Here is a 22,344-nt window from a genome sequence, read left to right as displayed (position 1 = left end):
TGTTTTAAATGCAAGTGAAATATTACTGTTTGATTTTGGCATACAATGTGTTCATTTTCAAGTTCTACAGAAACACTGTATTGGTTTCTTTTAATGATCTAATGAACAAAATCATATAGCGATATAAAATGAGGAAAAAGCAGTCAACTCAAATGGATGGATGGATGCGTGGATGGCTGGATGACAGTTGACATTACCTGTAGCTAGAAACAGGCTTACTAATACTTAATACAATGTTACTTAATACAATGTTACAAAAAAATTTGAAATCAACAATGCAACGATAAAACGTACTAAGGCTACATCTTCTGTGCCTAGAACACCCATAAGTTACACCCGAGTATTTTCCTCTGCTGCGTCTGGCATGATCTTCCCTTATCTGCGAAATCAGTTGCGCAGCAGGCTTACTGCGCCGACGCTCACAACGACAAAACTTTGTTTCAAAATTTCCCATCATTCATCGTTCCGTGGGCTGCAGAAATTAGCTCAGTTTCAAGAAATGGCGTGTCACTTTTACAAAACCAGACATATCTGCAGTAGTGTTTCGGTACACTGTCATCTGGACGTACGGTTATTACAAAGAAGACCTTCTCCTCACTTTCAGAAATGCGCCATCGCTACAAGGAAAAACGGAGACATATTTAACCCAGGTATTTTAGCATACTTAAATACTCCTGACTGAGCGTGAGCTTAGCATACTAAGGCGGTCACTGCATAACTGTAGCTTCGTTTTCTGGCTTACCAGTGTATTTATAGTAGCTTATCATAAATTAGCTAAGCAGACATTCGATATGTTTAGTCACAAACGGCGCATGCATATTGCGGCGAGCTGCGCACCATGATCTGACAGTAAACCGACTATTCAAATGTAACACTGTTTCGAGGACCGCCGTACAAGTATTTTATATTTTGTTTGCACAAAACGAAAACACCCAAGTAAAATCTATTTCAAGTATTACATTATTGAGTTTAATTCCTTCACAATTAACCGATCGTAGGTAAAAAAAAAAAAAAACGATAATTTCAAAAATGAATAGTTGATGCTCTTTTAAATGACATGTTAGTGTTATAAAAGCCCCGCGACCCTATATCGGATAAATAGCTGCAAAATATACTGATCGGCATGGAACAAAAGCGTAGTTGAAGGGAGTCCGGTACTGTCTGGCAGTAAGCCCTGGTCTGCACGGTGGTTCCCCGAACAGCCGTTCCTGACCAAGTCAAGCCGGTCCTGAAGGTCGCCAGGCTTTCGGGAAACGCTACGATCCCGACGAAGGCATCAGCGAACGCCGCCGGTTATGATCTGTACAGGTTGGTTACATTTCTAGTACATCAGCGGTGTTATACTGACATCTATCTACATTCAATGATGCTACAAATATCAAATTAAACGAAAAAAAAAAACTTTCTTATTTATTGCCACATGTTTTAATATTAAGCAATTAGGAAGTTTTTAAATCGCAAACGCGATTTTGATTTATATATAAGTCCAGGTAGGAGCTGTGGGTTTAAATTTAAACAAGGTGCGGTTAAAATGAGGCAGAATTTTAAGTCAATTTAAGTTTTCCTCACATTCAACCCGAAATAGAAATATGCCAGTATTTATAAAACGAAGTAACATTAAAATTACAGTAAGTACCTATTTCTTTTTTGACAGTGCTTATGACTACTCTATAGCCCCAATGGAAAAAGCCGTAGTGAATACTGATATCCAGATCGCCGTACCCCCTGGATGCTACGGTAGACTGGGTATGTTCTAGGAAGAGCCATTTACTTTATTGCATGTTTCATTCCCTGATTCAGACGTGTAAACGTGTAAAAACAAATGAATAAATTTAACTCATTTTTGTTTTTAAGCACCACGATCCGGATTAGCTGTAAATCACTTCATAGACGTCGGAGGTAATAACATTTTTAAACATTCAGTGTCCATCTTTCTGATATTAATTCAGATCTCGGACTGGGCTGTGTCACTGACAGATTTGTCACCCTAGGGCAGTGGTTCTCAAACTCTGCCCTGCTTGTTTTCCAGCTATTCCTGCCCTACACACTGCTGATTACCTGGATCAGGTGTGTTCAGTCAATCAGACACTGAAAGACAGCTGGGACTTGTGTGTGGGGCAGGGATAGCTGGAAAACAAGCAGGGCAGTGGGGCCCGAGGGCCGAGTTTGAGAACCATTGACCTAGGACAGGGGTCGGGAACCTGATCCATGGAGAGCCGGTGTGGGTTTTTGGGATGGCCTCTCAATCAGCCAATAACAGTGGATTCCAAGGACTGGACTTGAGAATCGCTACTTTATTATTGGCTGACTGAGAGAGGTCATCCCAAAAACCCACAGCGGCTCTCCATGGATCAGGTTCCCTACCCCTGACCTAGGACATGCAGTTTGTGGATTTCTAAGCAGATTTCTAATACGTTTTTTTCTCTAAGCGGGAGTTGTAGATGAGGATTACAGAGGGAATGTCGGTGTTGTCCTTTTCAATTTCGGCAAAGAAACATTTCAAGGTAAGACTTGTTTTGAAATGTTTATTACTCATATACTATTAAGTGGAATAGATTACCTTTTTCAGCTCTCTGGAGTAGACAACTAACCCTATAATGCGGTATTTTGTAGTGCAGCTCACAATGAAATTCGTAGGTCACCAGCTGGCCTAAAAATATTCTGGTAAAACACAAAGTATTCATTATGCAGAAGCCATTATTGCACGTCATTTGTGAAACAATGCAGTCCCAGAGTAAGCTTTTATTTCATCACCTACTCTTCTGTACGGTTAATAGAATATACAGTCTTTTGGATTTGTTTTTGGGTATGGTGGTATGTGCGTGCGATTGCACGACAATGCTGTGGTTGTAACCTTAGTCCGCAAAGGGGAACGCATCGCCCAGCTGATCTGTGAGAGAATCTGCCATCCCGACCTGGAGCAGTGTGAGGTAACCTGCCTGTGCAGCTGACAGTATGAAAACAACCCCACTCCTTTATGACCGTTTCCCCCCGCCCCCAACTTAAATAATTATCTTATCCAGGCACTTGATGAAACAGAACGCGGGACTGATGGTTTTGGATCGACTGGCCGAAGCTGACTGACTCTACTTTAAATGTTATTTGGATACTTGAACTTTATTTGGATTTTTATCTTCTTACATAAAGTGTAACAGCTTTGGAACATCTTGTCTCCTCATTTATTTCCTTAAATTACCGACGTATGTTAACGTCATGAGAAGATGCAGCACAACTACAGTCATACGGTCATAAAGTGAACATCTTAATATCATATCTTAGAATATCACAGCAGTATATTACCGATTTGGTTCCCTAAACATACCTTTACATTCCACAATGCTCTTGTAGTTGCCGAGTATTAAGCAATGTGAGTCCATTGCATATTTGTAGGTTGTAAATTAATACCATTAGTTTTCCAACCACCAGTTCCTGTCTAAACATAGAACTTGTGCTCATAACTAACTGTAATGATATGAACTGAGACAATGAATTTGCCAAACTCATGTATAATATGCTTTTGGAGAACAAAAGCGGCATAACTCTAATGTCCAATAGGCCAGAACTCTTTCATAGCTGAAATTCAGAATATGGAGTGGACTCATTATGAAGCTAGTTATCCAGGCATGCTTGCTGAAAAATACACTTCTGGAATTATCCATCCATCCTTATGGACCATTGCGGGGTGGGGGGGGGGGACCCGAGCACCTGAAGGTATGCAAACACGACAACGTGCAAACGCCATACATGGAATCCTGGCGGAGACTCAAACCCTGGTTCCAGCCTAATCGTTGTACCACCCCCTCGAATGGAGGGGATTAATCGCATACAAAATATATTCTAAAACTTGTGCATCAAGAAACAACCTAGAATTCAGATGTGATGCCAGCAGGCCACAGGCTTCGCTGCTTCAGCTACACCTCAGCCAGCGACTGCACTAATTACCTTGAAAGTAAGTCTTCTCACCTGGTGCTTCAGGAATGCATCAGACATTTAGAAATCCATCGATTTTCTGTCCCTGTTAACTGGTAATACTGATCCTCTGACATAAATGCAGCTAAGCAGTCCTTTCTGTGATTTATTGGCTAAAGATGCAATCATTTCAAGGCAGAGTTTTTCCTACAGATTTCAAAAATGCATGGGGGGGGCCCTTGCCCATTAAACACTGATTGCTCGTATTTGGCCGGGAGACAAAGATGCATTTAATCACAGCTTTCAGTACCTTTTTACACCCCCTCACCCATTAAGAGCAACAGCCACATACCAGAATGTTCTCACATCTTCTGAACTGAACGCTGGGTGAGTGTAGAGGTGGGACAAACATGTAGGTAGCCAAAGGAACTACAGTAGGGTGGTCTGTCTCATTGGCTGTGATACCTCCTTACCACACATGTGCACATAATCAACACTCGTTACGTTGGCAGTACACCCAGTAACTACCCTATGATCTCTGTTTTCCTATGAGCAGAACAGTATTTTTCTTTCGAATGTAATGGTGAATGTCACAGGCTGCAGACTATCACTTATCACTCAGTGAACCTGATAAGTGGGAAAAAAAACAGGATGTTTCACTGGAATCTGGTCTAAACGATCCTGCTGTAGCCCCTTAAATGTCAAGTCATGTTGATAATGGCACATTTCACATTTAAGTATAACCAAGCCCCGTTAAACCAAAAAAAAAATGTTTTTATTGTGAATTTACAGAAACTAATCCCTCACCGATGTGAACAAACACTGGTAGTGAAAGGTGGTTGCATCATCTTTGACGACAGCACTGATTGTACTTGCGGGAGTGGGTGTGGCCAACCAGGCCTCAGTGCATAATGTTCAGTCACAGATATTACCTCATCAGAATGGTGTATACAATTAAGTAGTTGGTCATTATAAGCACCATTACAAAACCCTTCCTTCCAGGGCTTTATGTAGTTAACAATTGCTTTGATTATTAAAACAGTGGTATGGTTACAGTATAAAACACTTCATTTACATGTAATATAGATATAACTGAAAACAAAGAGGCTACTGAGCTAAACTTTGGTTGGTTGCAGATTTAATTTTCAGACAGTAAAGTTGTTTTTTTTTGGCTATCTGGTCTGTAAAACTTAAGAAGGCCCAAGTATTTTCCTTAGCGATCCAGAGAAACATTCACAGGAACCTGCTTAAAAGAATTTCATCCTCGACCGGAAAACAGTGACTTCAGTCTCGTCACTGAAATAATAAAATGCCACGATTTACTGACACGACGCAAAATTCAAACCCAAAACATAATGAAATAAAGAGTCTCTTGGTACCACCACGGTGGCCGTTACTGTACAGCCGCAAACCTTCCCCTTTTTGCCACTTTTGGGTCTCCATACCCCAGACTTGGGCAATCTGACATTTTACGGTTTATTTTTTTAATCCTAGGATGTCACGTTGCCAGCAGAAGTTAATACGTAATAGAATACCAATCTAGTCAGCTGAAAAGATGGAAAAGCAGAAGTATGAAAAAGTCCTTCAAGGCCGATCCAAATCCTCAACATCAGCTATGCGGTTTTCTTAAAAAAAAAATAAAAATAAATCAAAATAAACAGTCTTAGCATCAGTGCCTTTCTGAAATTTGTGTCCCACGGATTGTCGCAAGATTCAACATATCATTATGCAAACCCTTATTCAACGAGGAGCTTTCTGCACAAAAGCCTGAGAAGATGACAAACCATGGGGCTGATTCTACCCCCCCACCCCACCCCGCCCCGCGTCTGCTCCGGAAGAGGCCGCTTTTCTGCACTCGCTGCAGGCAATAAGAGATTGAATCCATGATATGTGGAATCGTCTTTGGGAATCAACTGTGCTGTTCTTCTGTCTCTTTGGTTGCACGTAATTTCTCCGTTTCCTTGTGCTGTTATTGGAGAATGATCTGCACTTTCATTTTCAGCGTGTCCCCCAGCTGCCCGGTGAGGTAGTCTTTGTCATTCTTGTCTTCCAGCTGGGCCAGTTCTCTCTTTCCGTACAGCGGAATACTGCTGATTTGTAAATAATGCGCTCCGGGCTGAAGTTTCATCTTGGCTAAGTGAAGGTAGCTTATTCCTTCCTTCTGGTTGATCCTGAAGAGGCCCTCCTCATTCCCAAAGTCAATCAGGTAACGGATGTGGTTGCTGAGGGCGGACAGAGCGGGTGTGAACTCTAGGATGCGTTGTTTGCTGCTCATATTGCTGATGCTGAGGTTGAGCAGGAAAGTGTTTTCCAGATCCACGCTCGCAAGGCTCACCATCTCTTGCTCATCCTGAAAATATAACAAACCATTGTGCAATCAGCTGAAGACTCAAAAAACAGTAAACAAAAAACTCAGTAAATAAAAAACACAAGCATTTTTTTAAATTTTCCCCTCAGGGATTAATAGTTAATCTCCCATGACAGTGGGATGTATTTCCAGTGTGGTTCCTGGGAGCAATGGTTAGCACTCTGAATCTAGTGACCCGAGCTCAAACTTCAGTGGAAGCTGAATTTTGGGTCAGTGGTAGCCTGATGGTTCGCAACATGTGCTTTTGATCGAAAGGTAGCTGGCTCGAATCCCCAACCAGCAACGTACCTCCCACTTGCACTGCTCCCCGGGCAATAAATAATAGCTGCCCCCTGTTATGTCACATATGGATTAAATCCAGAGGACAGGTTTCATTGTTGTGCTGTGGTGTGTCAACAATGACGGTTTTTCACTTCAGTGATCTTTCTTGCATTAGGTGACAGGTCACAGACGTAAAGTCTGTTTTTCTGGGAATTGAGCTACATATCTGTGTACTGTGCAACTTGAAGGTAGGAAATCATAGTTCACTTCCGCTGCATGTGATTTTAGGGATGCTAAACAGGCCTTGAAGCTTACTTGTGAGCCGCTAAGAACTCCATCGTCTGTTACATTGGCGCTCCTGCGTTTTCTGCCTTTTTTGGGGTAACCGTTGATTTTGCATTCATAGCAGGCCTCAGGGGAGAGGGCGTTGTCGTCACTGTCGGTACCCTGGACTCCGCTCCCAAAGCCCAGACCAGTGACGCAGTGCCTGTAACGAAGAGGGACAAAATTACACATGATTTGGAGAGACATCCGGCAGGCATGGATGCTAATGTTTCGACGTGCCACCGGAGGGCGCTAACCCTTGTCCTGCTCGGTAGTAGCCTGGTGGGCAACCACACAGGTAGCCCCCTTCAGTGTTGGAGCAGCCATGGCTGCAGGGTTTCTGGGAGGACGAGCACTCGTTGACGTCCTCGCAGGCCCCACTGAACGCCTGGTAGTCGTAGCCGGTGGGGCAGAGGCAGCGGAAACTGCCCAGCGTGTTGTGGCAGGAAGCGTCGCCACACACCTGGCTGTTCTGGCACTCGTTTTCATCTGAGTGCGAAACGAAAACGGACAGATGAAGAAACAACGTGGTGCAGTGAGCCAGTGACGGACACTGACTTTCTGAGGGCCAGGTGCTCCAAGGGAGGGGGTGCGGCTGACTAGTGACATCACCGGTGTTGCCTCAACGGCAGGCACATGTGACATCAGGGGGTGGGGGGGGGGGGCATGTTCATTTGTCCAGGCAAAAGTTGCAAGTGTTCAGGCACCCCCAACTCCACCCGTGCCATAACGACGAAACAATCTGTCTCCTAAACTAAACACACACACACACAATATATATTTATATATATTGAAGAGGACATTCTCATGGACCTTAAAAGTATGGTACTGTAAATACTGAATGAGTAGCCCAAAATAAATTATTTATATTAAAGATGAAGACTAACTGTAAATCGAGTCCTTTTATGAATGTTTCCATGTGTTACATCACACTGTCATCTGAACTGGGGCAGGCCCACCTCCTTCTGAGAGAATGGCTGCCATACCTATGAGCTAAGGTAAATCTTCTGATTTAGGTAAAACGAGGGGCAACCGAAATTTTATTAAAGCCTCCTTTCTTAGAGCTAGTTCCTGTAGTCTTTACCCTCAAAGTTATCTTTGAAGGGAGGTCCTTCTAGAAAGAGAATGAGCAAGCAGGCGGTCTTGGTGCACATCGCGATGCGGAGTCCGGTAGAATGAGACAAGTGGCCCCACCTATGCACTGGTTCCACTGGTAGTGCTGGAGGTATCCCTGGGGACAGCTGCACCGATATCCGCCCACCAGGTTCTGACAGCCGTGCTGGCAGCGATGGTTCTCCTCGCACTCGTTCACGTCTGTCGGGAGACGTTTGTAGGACACAGCGCAGGACAGCAGGAAACAAGCGGCCAAAGTTTAATGGGACTCATCCAGGCTGAACCACGAGTCACACCGAGATACGGAAAGTGCTCGTCTGGAGACGCGGCTGACCTTCGCACTTCTGTCCACTCTGGTCCAGGATGTATCCGCGCTGACACTCACAGCTGAAGCTGCCGGGACTGTTTTGGCACACGCCGTCTGAGCCACAAAGCCCGGGGTCCATCGCGCACTCATTCTTGTCTGCGGGAACAAGACGACAAGCCTCAGTCCCACACTGCTGTCCTCGAATGACTGAACTGTAGTCCTAAGAACAGCAGAGGTGGAAAGTTCAGGTGCAGAAAGTACAAATCCAGACCAAGGTTTTGTTTCAACCGACCAGTTAAGCATAAAGAGTCACAGTCACAGAGGACTCAACTTCTTGGTTAAAACAAAATCTTGGTCTGGATTTGTACTTTCTGGACCTGAACTTTCCACCTATGAAGATCAGTGTGACGGGGCTGACTGGATACACTCTGATTCCTCCCTGGCTCGAAAACTTTGGTTGTAACCAGTAAAACAATCCCTATGACAAATTACTGCTGCTCACTATTCTTGGTAACTACTCAGTTTGAGGAGTCATGTTTCTGTTCATGATTTGTCCTCATCGATATGGTCTTACAAAAATGTTACACATAGTTATTATGTCACAGGCATTCATTTGGTGCATTAAAGGGTATCTCTGCAGTGCCCCATGCCTATTAAAAGTGCCCAGTAGGCTGGCTGAAAGAGTTTACTTAATTTCAAGTGTTTAAGGCTGAGGTCATGGGAGTTTGAGCAGGAGCTGGCTAATACCGCTGTATCCTTGGCAACAGACGGCTCAATGCTCCATAACAAGTCATAGTTAAGTTAGCATAACTACAAATCAGTCAGACTTAATTTGATTCTTAGATATAATACCGAAACCATTAAGTCTGAGATATCCCGAAGAGAGTTATTTTACGGCGTATGATGAAAGCTAAATGGATTCATTAGTTCAGCTCAGCTACCTCGCAAAGGAGCGGCTGCGTGGATGACTCACCGATGCAGGCCGTGTGGTGCTGGCTGAAGCCGGGGGGGCACTTGCAGGTGAAGCCCCCGATGGTGTTGACACACAGGAACTGGCAGTTGTGCTGTTTGGTTGAGCACTCGTCCAGATCTGAGGCAGGGTGGGGGCACATGAACACAGGGGCGAACATAATTTGGGGTCAGAGTTACCCCCGAGCCTTCGAAGGGCTTACACAGTGAAAGAAGGCAGATTGTTGGTGTGGAGCTGTGTGTGTTATGTATGTGCTGTTCCCACAATGTTATACAAACCTGTTAATTTGACGTCGTGAGGATAATTTTTTCAGTCCCCACAAGGGGAAGCTCAATTTTTGTAAACTTCTGTGATTGCAATCAAAAATCTGAAAATGCCAAAAGTCTTGTATTTTGTTTGGCTACTTATGGTTATCATTGCTGGGATTAGGGTTTTGCCCATAAAATTTAATGAACAGTCCCCACAAAGATATGAATAAAAATGTGTGTGTGCATGTGTATGTGTGTGTGTGTGTGTGTGCATTCATGGAGACCAGCTCCCTCCAGCACAGGAGGAAAACTGCAAACTAGACCTGCCTAATCCAGGAAGTGAGAGACATCTGCTGCCAAACAACACAAAGTGCTGCCTGAGTGAGGGCCCGCACCCCCCTGCTCCAGCCACTCATCAAAGCCCCTGGCTTTCACAGGCCGTGTTGGGCGGGGCAGACGCTAATTATTCATTATTTTCCTGTCCAAAGCCACTGCCCTGCAAGTGAACTGGACTTCGGGGAAAACCGGAGAGAAATCAGCCTAGAAATATGTAAATAAAGATTTTAAAAGATGAAAAATAATGAGGGTGGTGCAAAGTTACTAGTTCATTGTAAACGGCATGGCTAATTCAAAGTGGGCTGTATTCATCAGGACTGTGTACTAGACAGTCGCTACGCCCCTGGAGAACTTAGGAGTGTGATTTACAAACTACAGGCCTCACTGGGCAACACGCCCAGCGCTCAGCTTGCCAAATACTAACCTAGAAACCGACTGACTGGCTGAAGTGTCTCTGTTACGTTAATATCACTTCACCAGTTATTTTATGCTCTGTCTACTCCACCCCTGGTGACCACTGACTGAATGCACGCCGTGAGGCTTGTACCACACCACAAGCGGTAAATGACACACCGCGATCTTTGTGGTGGATGACACAGCGCAAACTACACAGTGAATAACACACTGTGAGCTACGCAGCAAATCCCACAATGCCCCCACAGTCTGGCCTGTTTAACCCTGCTAGTTAACCCTCCTGAACACTCACCCAGATATTTATTATTGTTCACACAAAACCTGGTTAAGGTTAATGAGCCCAGCAGAATATTATCATCAGTTTTCTCCTACAGCCATAGGTGTTTCTACACTCCTGTTGTCTATTAGCATTTCTTTGCCACAATAGTTTCATATCATGTAACTTTACCTTCTGTTATCTTTAGAGTAACCATCCAATCAGACTCTATGAGCTACTCCAGGTTTTACAAACTACTTTACAACTGAAAGGCTCCTGTGTTTGACTAATTATCGTCTCGTGCTTCGACTAGTTTGTCCCTTTCATTGAGAGACTCATCCAGCTGTTTCACATTAACATTAGTGACACACACATGATTACAGGAGACTGACCAATCAGCACGCAGCAAGAGCTCAGTGCTAAAGTGAAATCCAGCTCTTTTTAATTGAAATGGTAGTTTACAATTTCTGTCCTAGCTCAGTGTCCCCCCCCCCCTCCCGACATAGATTAGGTGGTCACCCTAGTTATCTTCCACGGCTGTGGATGGTGTTCATTCCTAGTAATTTTGCACTCTTTGTTAAACATCCAGGAACACTACTGCAAATAATGGAACAGAACTTCAGTGGTTTTCAGAGTGACCATTAGGTGGCGACTGAAAAAGATATCTTTTAGAGGCGCTATCCATCTGCCTAGGGTTTTCTGCAGCTGTTGACTAGTTTTGGAGATGTCGGCCGTAGAAATGTGGGTGTTCTTCCAAACATAATACTGTAGGACTGAATGCCTTTCTTTCTGTGATAATTAAGGCACCAAAAAATACATCTGAAAAATTTCACAGCGATGTCTTTTACCAGAAATCACGGTGCAGTTACTCACAGACTTTACCACAGGCTTTGTAGTGAGCAGTCTGATGTAGGGACGACAGTATTTTCTTCTACTGAACTCCACACACCAATCGTATCACTGCGCAGAAGATGCGAGCACGAGCTCCCCGGCAACATCTTCTGCACAGCGATATGACTGCTTGGGGGTACGAGCAGACCCCAGCTCCAGGACTGGGTTTCCTTGTTACCTCTGCAGCTCTTCCTATCCTCCTGGAGGATGTATCCCCTCGGGCAGGAGCACAGGAAGCCTCCGTCTGTGTTCTTGCAGATGAAGTTGCATGGCTTGGGCGCCTGGATACACTCATCCACATCTGCGCTTCCGACAGAGAGAGACGGTTCAGGGAGATGCTAAGGGCATACGCAGATCAGGGGGGTGGTAAGCGGCGGCCATGGCCACCCTAGACCGAAACCTGCCCCTCCCCCCCCCATTAATCACCCCTGTCATTTTTGTGGCATTTTTTTTCTTGCCCTGAATTACGTTTCTCTGGAAGGTGGAACTTTGCTCTGCAGCCGCAAGACAGTGTCTGAATTATAAACAATGTAGAGTTATAGCGTCCAAGTACATTAAATATTCCCTTATTTTCTAGATGCCTTATATTCATATTTAGATTTATGAATGACCTCTGGTCCTGCCTCGGCCACTGGCAAAGGGGATTGTACAAGCAACCAAATCCCACTTGGTTGACCTGCTCTCATGCATACAGATGGAGTGAACTGGCCACTTAATGGGCTTTGATTTCAAGCAGCTAAGAAAACAAATATACAAACAGGAAACATTTGGCAGGGAAAGTATGTCACGCTATGCATGTTTGTTTTTAGCGAAGGCACCTACCCACGCAGGTGGTCAAAGCAATGTCTGTGGTGTAGCCGGGATTGCAGATGCATCTGTAGGAGCCCTGAGTGTTGACGCACTGCCCGTTACGGCACAAGTTCCCCATGACGTGACACTCGTCGATATCTTAACGAGAACAGAAAGCAGGCTGGGAAATCGTCTGCAAGAATGATCCGGCATTGGCGGCGTGGCACAGGCTGTCCGCGGCGGTACCTCTGCGGTCGGTGGTGTACCCAGGGCCCAGCGGGCACATCTTCTTATACTGTGCGGTGCCCGGTAGGGGGCAGAGCTCGCAGTTGTGGCCCCAGCCTCGCCCGCCGTCGCAGCAGCACTCAGACTTGGTGACGCTGGTGCGGCTGGTGGACGTCATCTGGCACAAAGTCTGCAACACTTCCGTGAAGCAGAATCCCTGCCTGTTGTCTGTGGGGAGACCCGGTGAAGCCCTGAACGGCCATGACACCCTCCACAAAGACAACCGTGTCCATGGCGTCCATATTTCCCATAATGCCATGGTGCCGTGTTACTAATGCAACCCCCCTCCCCCCCCCCAAAGAAATGCTAGCAGCATTATTTCATTTTTTAAAAAACAAATATTGTCCTAAACGTCACTTCAACAAGTGAAATAAATAAGATGATACTTATCTCGAAAAAACACTGAAGGCATTTGGAACGTACCAATGCACTCCGTGTGCGAGGGGCCTGGAGCGAAGCCCGAGTCACACCTGCAGCGGTAACTCCCTATCGTGTTCTCGCAGCGGCCGTTTTCACAGATACCCGGTCTGGCTGAGCACTCATTCAGGTCTGGGGTGGGAAGAACCACAGAGGAGTAAGTCAGATATGTGTGCTGCTATCGCTGACACAAGGGGATGTCAACAATAGGCACCCCGGGAGGAGCGTCCATGTGAATGAAGCGAACTGAACTACTTTTCTACCCGATTACGTGAAGAATCGTGCAAAAGGCAAAGCATGGTTTCTGTACGGTGTCACAGAACGACTGGCAAGGAGACTCGCATTCTTTCATTGAGATGCAATGCTGAGCTTTTACAGGATTTCAGTCATATCAAGTAATATTGCTGAAAAATCCCTTCACAAATAGGAGACAATAAAACAGAAAGACCACACTATTAAAGACTTACTGTACTTTAGTGACCTTAAACTGAACAGACAGGTCTGGGGGTGGGTGAGAAAGGTTTAGTTGCCAAGAGTCTGCATTTATTTGTTACGGGGAGAAGATACAGACGTTAGCAGACGTCATGACAGTTTTATGCGTTCTGGGACTTTGAACAGATTCGATTTTCTGTCGCTGCATGGAATGTAGATCCAAGGAAAACAGAGCCATACCTGCAAATATGGAAGTACAAATGGGAATATGCTTCAGGAAAGATATGGGCCGTCCGCCTCACCTACGCAGCTGTCACCGTTGGGCTGCCGGACGTAGCCAGGGACACAGATGCACATGTAAGTGCCAATCAGGTTCTTGCAGATCATTCCTCTGCTTCCACAGTCATCAATCCCATCCTCACACTCATTTTGATCTGGAAGAGAGAGACATTTGTTTGTATTCATACTAATCCATGGTTCACGGTTTCCTGTTTGGGTAAGGCGCTGGCACTGGCCTAGAAGGCCTGACCGCCTTATCGTGAGGAAATTCAAGGCATGACATTAGATGCAACGCAATCCTTTATAAAGTCAGAAGAGTCACGTAACCCACTTCATGCACAGATTGTTCTTGGCTGACATGTTTAAAAGTCGAGCTAATGTTCTGTTTATAATCAGACATAAATAAAAGCGGTATAGCTCCAGACTGGACCAGCTGTGGTTTTTAAACGTTATCTGTTTACATCCACGGCCTTTTCAGGTCCGCAAGGAAATGTACTGCCTGGGAGACGTCTTTAGACGTCCTTCAGACATCACACGTGCCCAGAGCTCCTCATTTCTCTCCCTTTATAGACAGAAAAAACACTCTGTGTCCATATTAATATCGGACACCTTTAGTTCGTGTTTGTCCGTCCAGACACAGCACCACGAACCCTGTAAAGCACTGAGCTGTTGTACCTTTGCACATCCTCCCGTCTTCACGCAGGATGTAGCCTGCGGGGCACATGCACTCGTACGAGCCCACAGTGTTGATGCAGCGGAACGCACAGAGCAGGGGATTCTGGGAGCATTCGTTCACATCTGGAGGGAGCAAGACAGAAGGTGTACAGACCATTCAGTCTCTGTCGTCACAAGCTGCTTTGTGAAAATCTGAAACTTCTCCCTGACTCACCTTCACAGGTGACCATGGGGCCAGGCTCAAAGCCATCGTCACAGCTGCACTCAAAGGCCCCGACCACGTTGGTGCATGTCCCGTTACCGCAAGGGTTGCCCACGTCACACTCGTTGATATCTTGGGGGAATATATGTTCCGTTTCATGGGTAACGTTGAAGCAACCTTTCCGGCGAGATCAGGACGACTCTCACCTGCCCCTTACCTTCACATCTGACGCCGCTGTAGTCCAGCCGGTATCCAAAGGGACATTCGCAGCGGTAAGACCGGTCTGTGTTGATGCACTGCCCGTTGTTGCATATGTTAGGGTTTGCTGTGCACTCATCTATGTCTGAAACAGAGAGGGAATGAGGCATGGCAGTACCCCCTTGTGGTCAGTCTGTATCATGGGCCATGAAAGACCCCTTACCTATTGGATTGTTGTCTTTGTCGAAGGTCTGACCAACTGCGGGGCACAGCAAAGCAAATGCCTCTGAAAGCAAAAATATCAGACTTTATATCTAAATATCTGCTGATCATTCATCATTCATGACATACAGACGAGCCCGGAGCAGTAGCTAATCACTTTCCCCTGCTCTCTTCACTGCCACACCTTCCCTGTCCACCACTCACCATCATTCATGTCGGGACAAATTTCACAGGGCTGTCCCCAGCCCTGCCCTGGCATGGCACTGCAGCAACAGTCTCCTTTGGTGGTGTTGTGGGGTTTGGGTGCCTGGCAAATACCATTTTCGAACTTGGTGAAGCAGTAGTTAACGCGGAGATCTGGGTGGGCAAAGGAGCAGTTACTACATGTTAGTTACTGCTCAATGAACTGCTGATACTCCGTCCGGCACGATGAACAATTACAATCGTTCCAATTTGTTCAGTTCAACGCTTTACTGATAAATTAAGTAGCTAAATACATTTACCGTTAATTTCAGTAGCTAAATACTTTTCCAGTTGTTAAGGGAAATAATTCGTTTTTTTTTTCTGTGCTTGTACCTTTGCTACACTTCCCACACAGATGACCTATGACCTCTACAGGCCATAAAATACATTCATCTGGCTCAGAGACTCAACGGAAAAATGTCGTGTTATGTTTCCCTTCTCATCGATTGGTCAGCATTCCCTACGTAAAAGAGATTTATATCCCACACCGTCTTTCATGACGGCTCCATGGAAGCAGAATTGCATGTTTAGCCATGAAATGTAGCGTCGCTCAAAGAGATGTCATACCTTATGATAACAAAACCTAAATAACGCAGCCTGAAGGACTGGAAATGGCTCTCTGAAGCTGTTTATTAGCTCGTTACTCTCCTAATGTCTACGGCCTGCTTCTCATTTTCTAAGCTGCGCTCTCCCACCCTCTCGCAGTCCATCTGTGTCAGGGTAAACCAGGAAACGTAAACATTTCCCCACTTTTAGCTGATGACATCATCGCAAGCTTTGGCGGGGAACTCCCAGCCGTGTGAGTGAACGGCCCCTTCAGCTCGAAAGGTGAGGAAATGGAAAAACCGCGGCATGCTGAGACCCAAGAGCGATACGGAGCCTCAGACCGACACATCTGGGCAACGTTAGCTGCCTCACAGCCCTGAGAACAAGATGAAACCCTCCTATTGTACAAATCAAATGTTATAGGCTATTTTTCTACTAACAGATGGCTAAGATTTGACTGCATGTGTGAGAGAGAAAAAACTCTATATCATCATATCATTTTTCATATCACTTTTTCACTGTTTTCTCTGCAAGCTTTATCTATACTACTATTCCCTACACTGCTGAATGTCATAGAAATTAATTTATTTTATTACTAATCCATTCAGCGTAAAATAAAAAATATACGTATGAAATGGGTGATATGTTTGACGGGGAAGGTTCTACGTCCATCCTTAAGTAATCTAGACAGAATCCTGGAACGTGTCAGGTGACCATGTCAGGTGACCATGTCAGGTGACCACGATTAGAGAGGTGAGGCTGGCTTACCAAGGCATCTCCTTCCAGAAGGGGAGAGAAGGAAGCCATCTGGACAGAGGCAACGGAAGCTGCCTTCTGTGTTCGAGCAGGTCCCCAACACGCAGAAGTCGGCGCTCTGCGCACACTCATCAATGTCTGCAACGGGAAAAGAGTATCTCAGTCCGGCGTACACGACTAACCCCGTCTTCAAAGACATACGGTACTTTATTTATCCCTGGAAGGAAATGAGGACATTCTGGTAACAAAAACTGAGACGCACAAAGGAAAAGAGGCAGAATACATAAGAATACAGATAAAGGTACATATTAATAAAATAAACCGTAGCTACAAGAATACATAAATGTAAAGAGAATTCACTCCAGTGTTTGTGATACTCTACATATTATATTACAGTGTATATATTATATACGTGGGTGGTCCCCCCTGTGCTTGGGAGGGTTTGGTTTCCTGTAGGTGATCTGGGTTCTTCCCACTGTCCAACATGCGGGTAGGTGAACTGGCATTAGTGTTACTGTATGTGCCCTGTGATGGACTGGCTCCACAACCCTTCCCTGGATATGTGGTTATGGAAGACAGCTGGATGGATGGATGGATGAATGTTAAGTGCTACCTTTTCAGCACAGTAATGGCATAATTTTACATCAGTAAAGAACCCAGGTGCTATTAATCTGCTTTCCCGCATCGCTAATAATAATACTGCTCATGCGTGGCTCTGCGCGCAGGCAGTCAGCAGGTGTGCATTTCCTGCCTGCGTCAGCAGAGCCTGGCACCCTTCAGAAATCAGATGCGATTTCAGCATTTACAGCTACGGTCGCGTCTAGCTGCAATTTAATCCCAACAGGTGCATGTCTAGCAGACCTTCCTGTCTGAGAAGGGTTTCATATGTGTGGTATTTAGCTTGTCAGCACGGGCCAGAGCACATTTGTCGAAAAGGGAAGTTTGTTTATTTATTTTTTTTACTTTTCAAACAGATTTTTTGGATTTGCTTAAGAAACACACTGGAAGGTCTAAAAGCCACGTATGCAAGAATTTGAGCTTCCAGAAAGTATCGGCTTTGACCTACAGGGTTGTTTGTTTTATAATTTAAAGGGGGACCACGTTTTACGGGACAGGTTGCTAAGTGAATGTTTAGCACACTAAGCACAGCCAGGAGCATCAAACAGGCAGCTGTGGCTGTAAAGCGGAGTGACGCACACCAAGCGGAGTGACGCGCACCAAGCGGAGTGACGCACACCAAGCGGAGTGACGCGCACCAAGCACACCTACCTTCACATCTCTCATCAGTCACGTAGTACCCGGATGGGCAGATGCACCGATAGGTGCCATCGAGATTCTGACAGGTTCCTGGACTGCATGTCCCTGGATTCACCAGGCACTCATTTATGTCTGTATGAGAAAGATGATCCAGTCGTTACACTTTTCCATCGACAGTCCTGACTGGAATACATGCAACCCTGTTTGTTGTAAAGCCTCGTCCTTCCTCCGCTTCCAAGGAGCCCGCTGACCTTTGCACAGATAAACAATGAACCACTAAAGTGTAAATAAATCTAGGTTTCAGAGCACAACACATGACGGAACTTGCAAGTAAAACCATTTTTATTACATGGCGCAACAAACCATAAAATTAGCCATAAAATCAATCAGTTCAATGTGTTATTCTGTAAGTCTACAAATTACATTTAACTGCTTGGTTGATACATTTACCATTTGCTTACAGTTTTTACCCACCCGTGATGATCCAGACACAGATACCTCTTTAAATCCAGGTCAGGACCTGAAATGAACCTTTGTACCAAAGGTGTTCAGTTTGGTCCTAGATGTACCTGCTTCTTTGTGATGCTCCATGTTTCTGCTGAGAGGCACAGAGACGCAGACAGAAAGGTTCCTCACCTACACAGATCCTGCCGTCGGCTGTCAGCTCGTAACCGTTGCGGCAGACGCACGTGAAGGAGCCCAGCGTGTTGATGCAGCGCCCGTTTAGGCAGAGGGACCTCTGCGAGGAGCATTCATCCATGTCTGAGAAACGAGGCGTGGTTACATGGGGGCAGTGACAGCAAGGATGGGCAGGGGAGAGCCGGCGATACGGCAGGTCAGACCACCGACCGCACAGGAGATGGCAAACAGAGAGGGAGCGCTGGGGTCACACTCACCGATGCAGTCGTTGTTGTGGGACAGCTCAAAGCCGGGGTAGCACAGGCAGTTATAGGAGCCCACTGTGTTCTTGCAGATCCCGTTTGCACACGGCAGCCTTTCGCACTCGTCCACATCTGTATCCGACAGCACACACGTGTCACGTGGCCCAACCTCCCAGTATCACAGGCCTCCAGCATCGGTGCTGTAGGCCTGCGTTTCCTCCCCTCTATACACATATATATCTATGTTCACTGTTCATGACAGAGAAACTCACCTATACACATAGACAGATCTGGAGTGGCCTTGAAGCCGTTTGGACAAACGCATTTGTAACTGCCGTCAGTGTCATAACACTTCCCAGGATTACAGACGCTGGGGTTCTCAATGCATTCATTGCGATCTGAAAGGGGAGGAGAATGTTTAGTCTTTGGGGGATAGGAAACCCTGGTCCAATGTGACGTGACTGAACAATTTAGCAACAACAAAGGAAACTATTACAGCCAGACTCACACTCAGTCACTCACACACATGCACACACACACACACACACTCAACATACTGAAGCAAAGTTTCATACATAAAACTCTTACTTAGTAACGAGCAACAAATCGATGAATAACAGTTATGAATAATATCCAGTGCTCAAAATAACTTACATTTTTCTCTAGCTAAATAACCAATGTTCCCATGTTTCCAATTTCCCGAACAAGTGACATTTAAACAACCTCAGCCAACAGGCAATTTCTAAAATATTAGTTAGCCTAGTAGATGTGATCTTTTCGGAAAATCTAGACTAATCACTACATCACTACACTTCTGTATGCATAGGAGACAAGAAATGAAGTGTTTTGCTCGATGCACTACTAAAATCTTCAGGATTATGAAAATTTGTTGTTGAAACTCTATCATTACAAACTCTGTCATTGCAATTCGTATTTTCTGTCGGTCCAGCATTAGACCAAGGAACCACATCCACAATAAATATTTCTTATTTTCAGGTCTCTCTGCTCTGCTCAGCAGGACAGTGGAAGATGGAGAGCCTCCTCTAGGCTAAGGACGCACCCAGGCACTGTCCGGTGGAGGTGAGACGATAACCCTGCTTGCATTCGCAGCGGAAGCTCCCCGGCAGGTTCAGGCACTCTGCGTTGTGCTGACACACCGGCCCGTTCTGGCACTCGTCGATGTCTTCACAGGACACACAGCGAGACAAAAAAAAAAATCAGGTCACAGTCATGTGACAAGCGAGTCGGATTTTGCCAACAGTTCAGAATTGTGCGGTTCCCAGTGAACGCGATGGACATGGGCACCAAAAAGCAGGAACGGACCTTCGCAGATGAGTAGCTTATCATTGTAGATGAAGCCTGCCGGACACTCGCACCTGAAGCTGCCAATCAGGTTGATGCAGACCCCGTTCTCACACACACCTGGAATCTCCCTGCACTCGTCAATATCTGACAAACAACAACGGATTTCTCACAGGCATACTATACACTCTACACCTATCAATGATACAATGATAACTGTTATGAGTAGCATTAGTTTATATTAGGTGAAGTTTATAAGCGTTTTCTTTACCAATGACCTGTCCGGTGTAAATGTCAATGTAATATCCAGGCCTCTCACTGCCACACAGGATGGCGAAGTCATCTACAGAGCGAGAGAGCCAGCAGTGGATTAGTGGGGGCTTGGGACTTCAGCGCCTCCTGCTGGTCGCCCCGACACCCTCCCGGGTCCATGACTCACTGGTGCTGGGGACAGGGCACTGTTCGCACGGCTTGTTCCAGGCCCGGCCGATGTTGTACGAGCAGCAGCACATCTTCTTGGTCATGTTGAAGGCCAGCTCGCCAACGCAGGTGCCATTTTCCGAGTGGAAGTGCCGATAACACAGGCTCTTTCTCATGTCTGGAGTCAAAAAACAAAGAAGAAAAATACCCAAAGTAGGAGACATGCAGACGCTGTCAACATGGAGGACTTCTTGAGGTCTTCGACAGCACCGCCTGCCTATAAATATGGTGTCCAGACTGACTGAAGCTGGTTTGAAGAGCGCCCATCTTACCCATGCAGTTGTTTCCACCGTTGACCTGCATGTAGTCCGGTGGACAGATGCAAGTGTAGTTTCCAATAGTGTTGTAACACTGGCCCGGTCCACAGATCCCCGGTCTCTTACATTCATCAACATCTACAGAAACAGTGGAAAAAAAAGCGAATTCATTCCCTACACTACTGACCAAGCACATTAAAAACAACAAAAAACCGTTCTGCTTGTTGATTGTGAAACTTGGGACACATAAGCAGGTGAATCCAGATTTTTGATTCCCCTCCAGTAAGAACATTCCACTGAAAAGACTTAAGTACAGTGAGCTCTGTCTTTCTTGACAGTATACTCGGTTTTCTGAATTCTAAACTATGTATTTAGCAGAGCTTGCCCTTGCCCAGGCTTGGGACCACAACACAAGGCCCTGAGACTGGTTCGGGTTGCCTTGGGCTCAGCACAAGGACAAATTCAACCACACGGCCACGATTCCTCAGCTTGTGTGACATGTCGGTGCAGGTCTGGCAGTAAAAACCCAAGTGAAAGGCATTGGTTTCTGTCAAGACGGGCCGCATGACAGACCTGTTCTCAATTTCATTTCAGTTAATGACCCCATATTTTTTTTACCTTCACAAATTCTGGTCTCCTCATTCAGCTCGAAACCCTTGGGACATTCGCAATAGAAACTCCCGAAGGTGTTGATGCAGTTTCCTCCTTGGCACAGGCCTGGAAGTTCCTTACACTCCTCGATGTCTGTCAAAAACAAGATGAGGAGGACAATCTCCAAGGGCTACACTCTACTGCACCTTAAAATTGATCCCCTATAACTTCATTATGAGAGCAAAGCCAATGAAGTCGAGTCTCACCTTCCAAAATGACAGTGACGGGGTTGGGTCGGAATCCTTCCCCGCCGGGACATAGGGTTTTGTATCCGGCTAAAGGAGAGCATGAAAATTTAGCTTAATTGGGGCTGTTCCCCTAGTCACCTAATCCTTATTTCATGTTATTTATCAACAGCCAAAATAAAATATGTCAAATACAAGAGAAAAACAGCATGGTACTAATGCTACATGGTACACATATCTGTCGTCTACTGTTTAGTACACCATTTTCAGTTCGGTACGCAATGAAATAAATGAAAATATTTATTGAGACAGGTGGACCCAGAAGGGGCAGTGTGCGGTTTGGTGGGCTAAGCCTGCGTGCCTGTAATCACAACGTCGCTGGTTCAAACCCAGCCTCAGCACGTCCACATGTCCTTGAGCAAGGCCCTTAACCCCCAGTGCTGCTACAGGTGGCTGTCCTTCACGGTAGTGTCATGACCCGCCCTGTCCATCACCCGGTATGACCAGCAGGGGTCACTGCTGGTCCTCCAGAACCCTCCTGTTTTGTCCCAGCTGCATCCCGTTCTGTTCAGTCCCTCATTAGTCCCGTATATACGTGCTTCCCAGTCCGGTGTTCCCCAGTCCAGTTATTAATGTCAGTCCTGTTGTTTGTGCCCTTCCCAGTCCCAGCCTTCCCATTTTGACCCCTCGCAGTCCTGCTTCTTTCCTGCTCCGGTTTTGATAATAAAGCCCCTTTTGTTTTCCTGAATGCCTGCCCTCAAAACCTTCATCCCTTGCAACATGACAGGTAGTACAGAATATGGGATTTGATTCATTTTGACTGTTGGGATGCTGCATTTTGTTTTTGCTATTTATTTTACATATTTATTTTTACAATGCGTAAATAAGCT

At 45.6% G+C, this 22,344-nt stretch overlaps 2 protein-coding genes across 4 annotated transcripts in view; one reads left to right on the top strand and one right to left on the bottom strand.

Moving 5' to 3' along the window:
• The first annotated feature begins 379 nt into the window (after positions 1-379).
• dut (deoxyuridine triphosphatase) lies at positions 380-3,163 on the top strand. The gene is made up of 7 exons (XM_048969295.1): positions 380-650; positions 1,203-1,308; positions 1,655-1,746; positions 1,855-1,899; positions 2,430-2,504; positions 2,860-2,930; positions 3,024-3,163. The coding sequence occupies exons 1-7, from the start codon at positions 500-502 to the stop codon at positions 3,078-3,080; spliced, it is 597 nt and encodes a 198-aa protein (XP_048825252.1). The 5' UTR covers positions 380-499; the 3' UTR covers positions 3,081-3,163.
• A 1,499-nt stretch (positions 3,164-4,662) lies between these two features.
• LOC125704013 (fibrillin-1-like) overlaps positions 4,663-22,344 on the bottom strand; it is a 61,764-nt gene continuing 44,082 nt past the window's right edge. For 2 of the 3 annotated variants that reach the window (XM_048969280.1, XM_048969281.1), the window contains exons 39-66: positions 21,476-21,544; positions 21,237-21,362; positions 20,634-20,756; positions 20,321-20,479; positions 20,153-20,224; positions 19,903-20,028; positions 19,640-19,762; positions 18,852-18,977; positions 18,595-18,711; positions 18,335-18,460; positions 17,711-17,830; positions 16,454-16,579; positions 15,101-15,253; positions 14,898-14,960; positions 14,694-14,819; positions 14,489-14,608; positions 14,275-14,397; positions 13,623-13,754; positions 12,895-13,020; positions 12,433-12,639; positions 12,220-12,345; positions 11,576-11,698; positions 9,256-9,372; positions 8,310-8,438; positions 8,057-8,176; positions 7,120-7,351; positions 6,854-7,025; positions 4,663-6,259 (exon numbers count right to left, since the gene is read on the bottom strand). In XM_048969280.1, the coding sequence (XP_048825237.1) occupies positions 5,879-6,259; positions 6,854-7,025; positions 7,120-7,351; positions 8,057-8,176; positions 8,310-8,438; positions 9,256-9,372; positions 11,576-11,698; positions 12,220-12,345; positions 12,433-12,639; positions 12,895-13,020; positions 13,623-13,754; positions 14,275-14,397; positions 14,489-14,608; positions 14,694-14,819; positions 14,898-14,960; positions 15,101-15,253; positions 16,454-16,579; positions 17,711-17,830; positions 18,335-18,460; positions 18,595-18,711; positions 18,852-18,977; positions 19,640-19,762; positions 19,903-20,028; positions 20,153-20,224; positions 20,321-20,479; positions 20,634-20,756; positions 21,237-21,362; positions 21,476-21,544 (3,863 nt within the window). In that variant the 3' untranslated portion in view covers positions 4,663-5,878. The remainder of the gene's footprint in view (positions 6,260-6,853; positions 7,026-7,119; positions 7,352-8,056; positions 8,177-8,309; positions 8,439-9,255; positions 9,373-11,575; positions 11,699-12,219; positions 12,346-12,432; positions 12,640-12,894; positions 13,021-13,622; positions 13,755-14,274; positions 14,398-14,488; positions 14,609-14,693; positions 14,820-14,897; positions 14,961-15,100; positions 15,254-16,453; positions 16,580-17,710; positions 17,831-18,334; positions 18,461-18,594; positions 18,712-18,851; positions 18,978-19,639; positions 19,763-19,902; positions 20,029-20,152; positions 20,225-20,320; positions 20,480-20,633; positions 20,757-21,236; positions 21,363-21,475; positions 21,545-22,344) is intronic. The other variant, XM_048969283.1, reaches the window with a different exon arrangement.

The sequence above is a fragment of the Brienomyrus brachyistius genome, chromosome 11 (assembly GCF_023856365.1).
Source record: "Brienomyrus brachyistius isolate T26 chromosome 11, BBRACH_0.4, whole genome shotgun sequence".
In the NCBI taxonomy this organism is placed as follows: Eukaryota; Metazoa; Chordata; class Actinopteri; order Osteoglossiformes; family Mormyridae; genus Brienomyrus; species Brienomyrus brachyistius.
The sequence above is the reverse complement of the archived record's forward strand: the minus strand, read 5'-3'. Positions and strand labels throughout refer to the sequence as shown.

Bases quoted from the DNA above. Each gene is read 5' to 3' on its own strand.
- dut (XM_048969295.1), top strand. From the start codon at position 500: ATGGCGTGTCACTTTTACAAAACCAGACATATCTGCAGTAGTGTTTCG. The intron at 1,309-1,654 runs GTTGGTTACATT...CTTTTTTGACAG, and splicing joins GCCGGTTATGATCTGTACAG to TGCTTATGACTACTCTATAG. The intron at 2,505-2,859 runs GTAAGACTTGTT...TTGTAACCTTAG, and splicing joins CGGCAAAGAAACATTTCAAG to TCCGCAAAGGGGAACGCATC.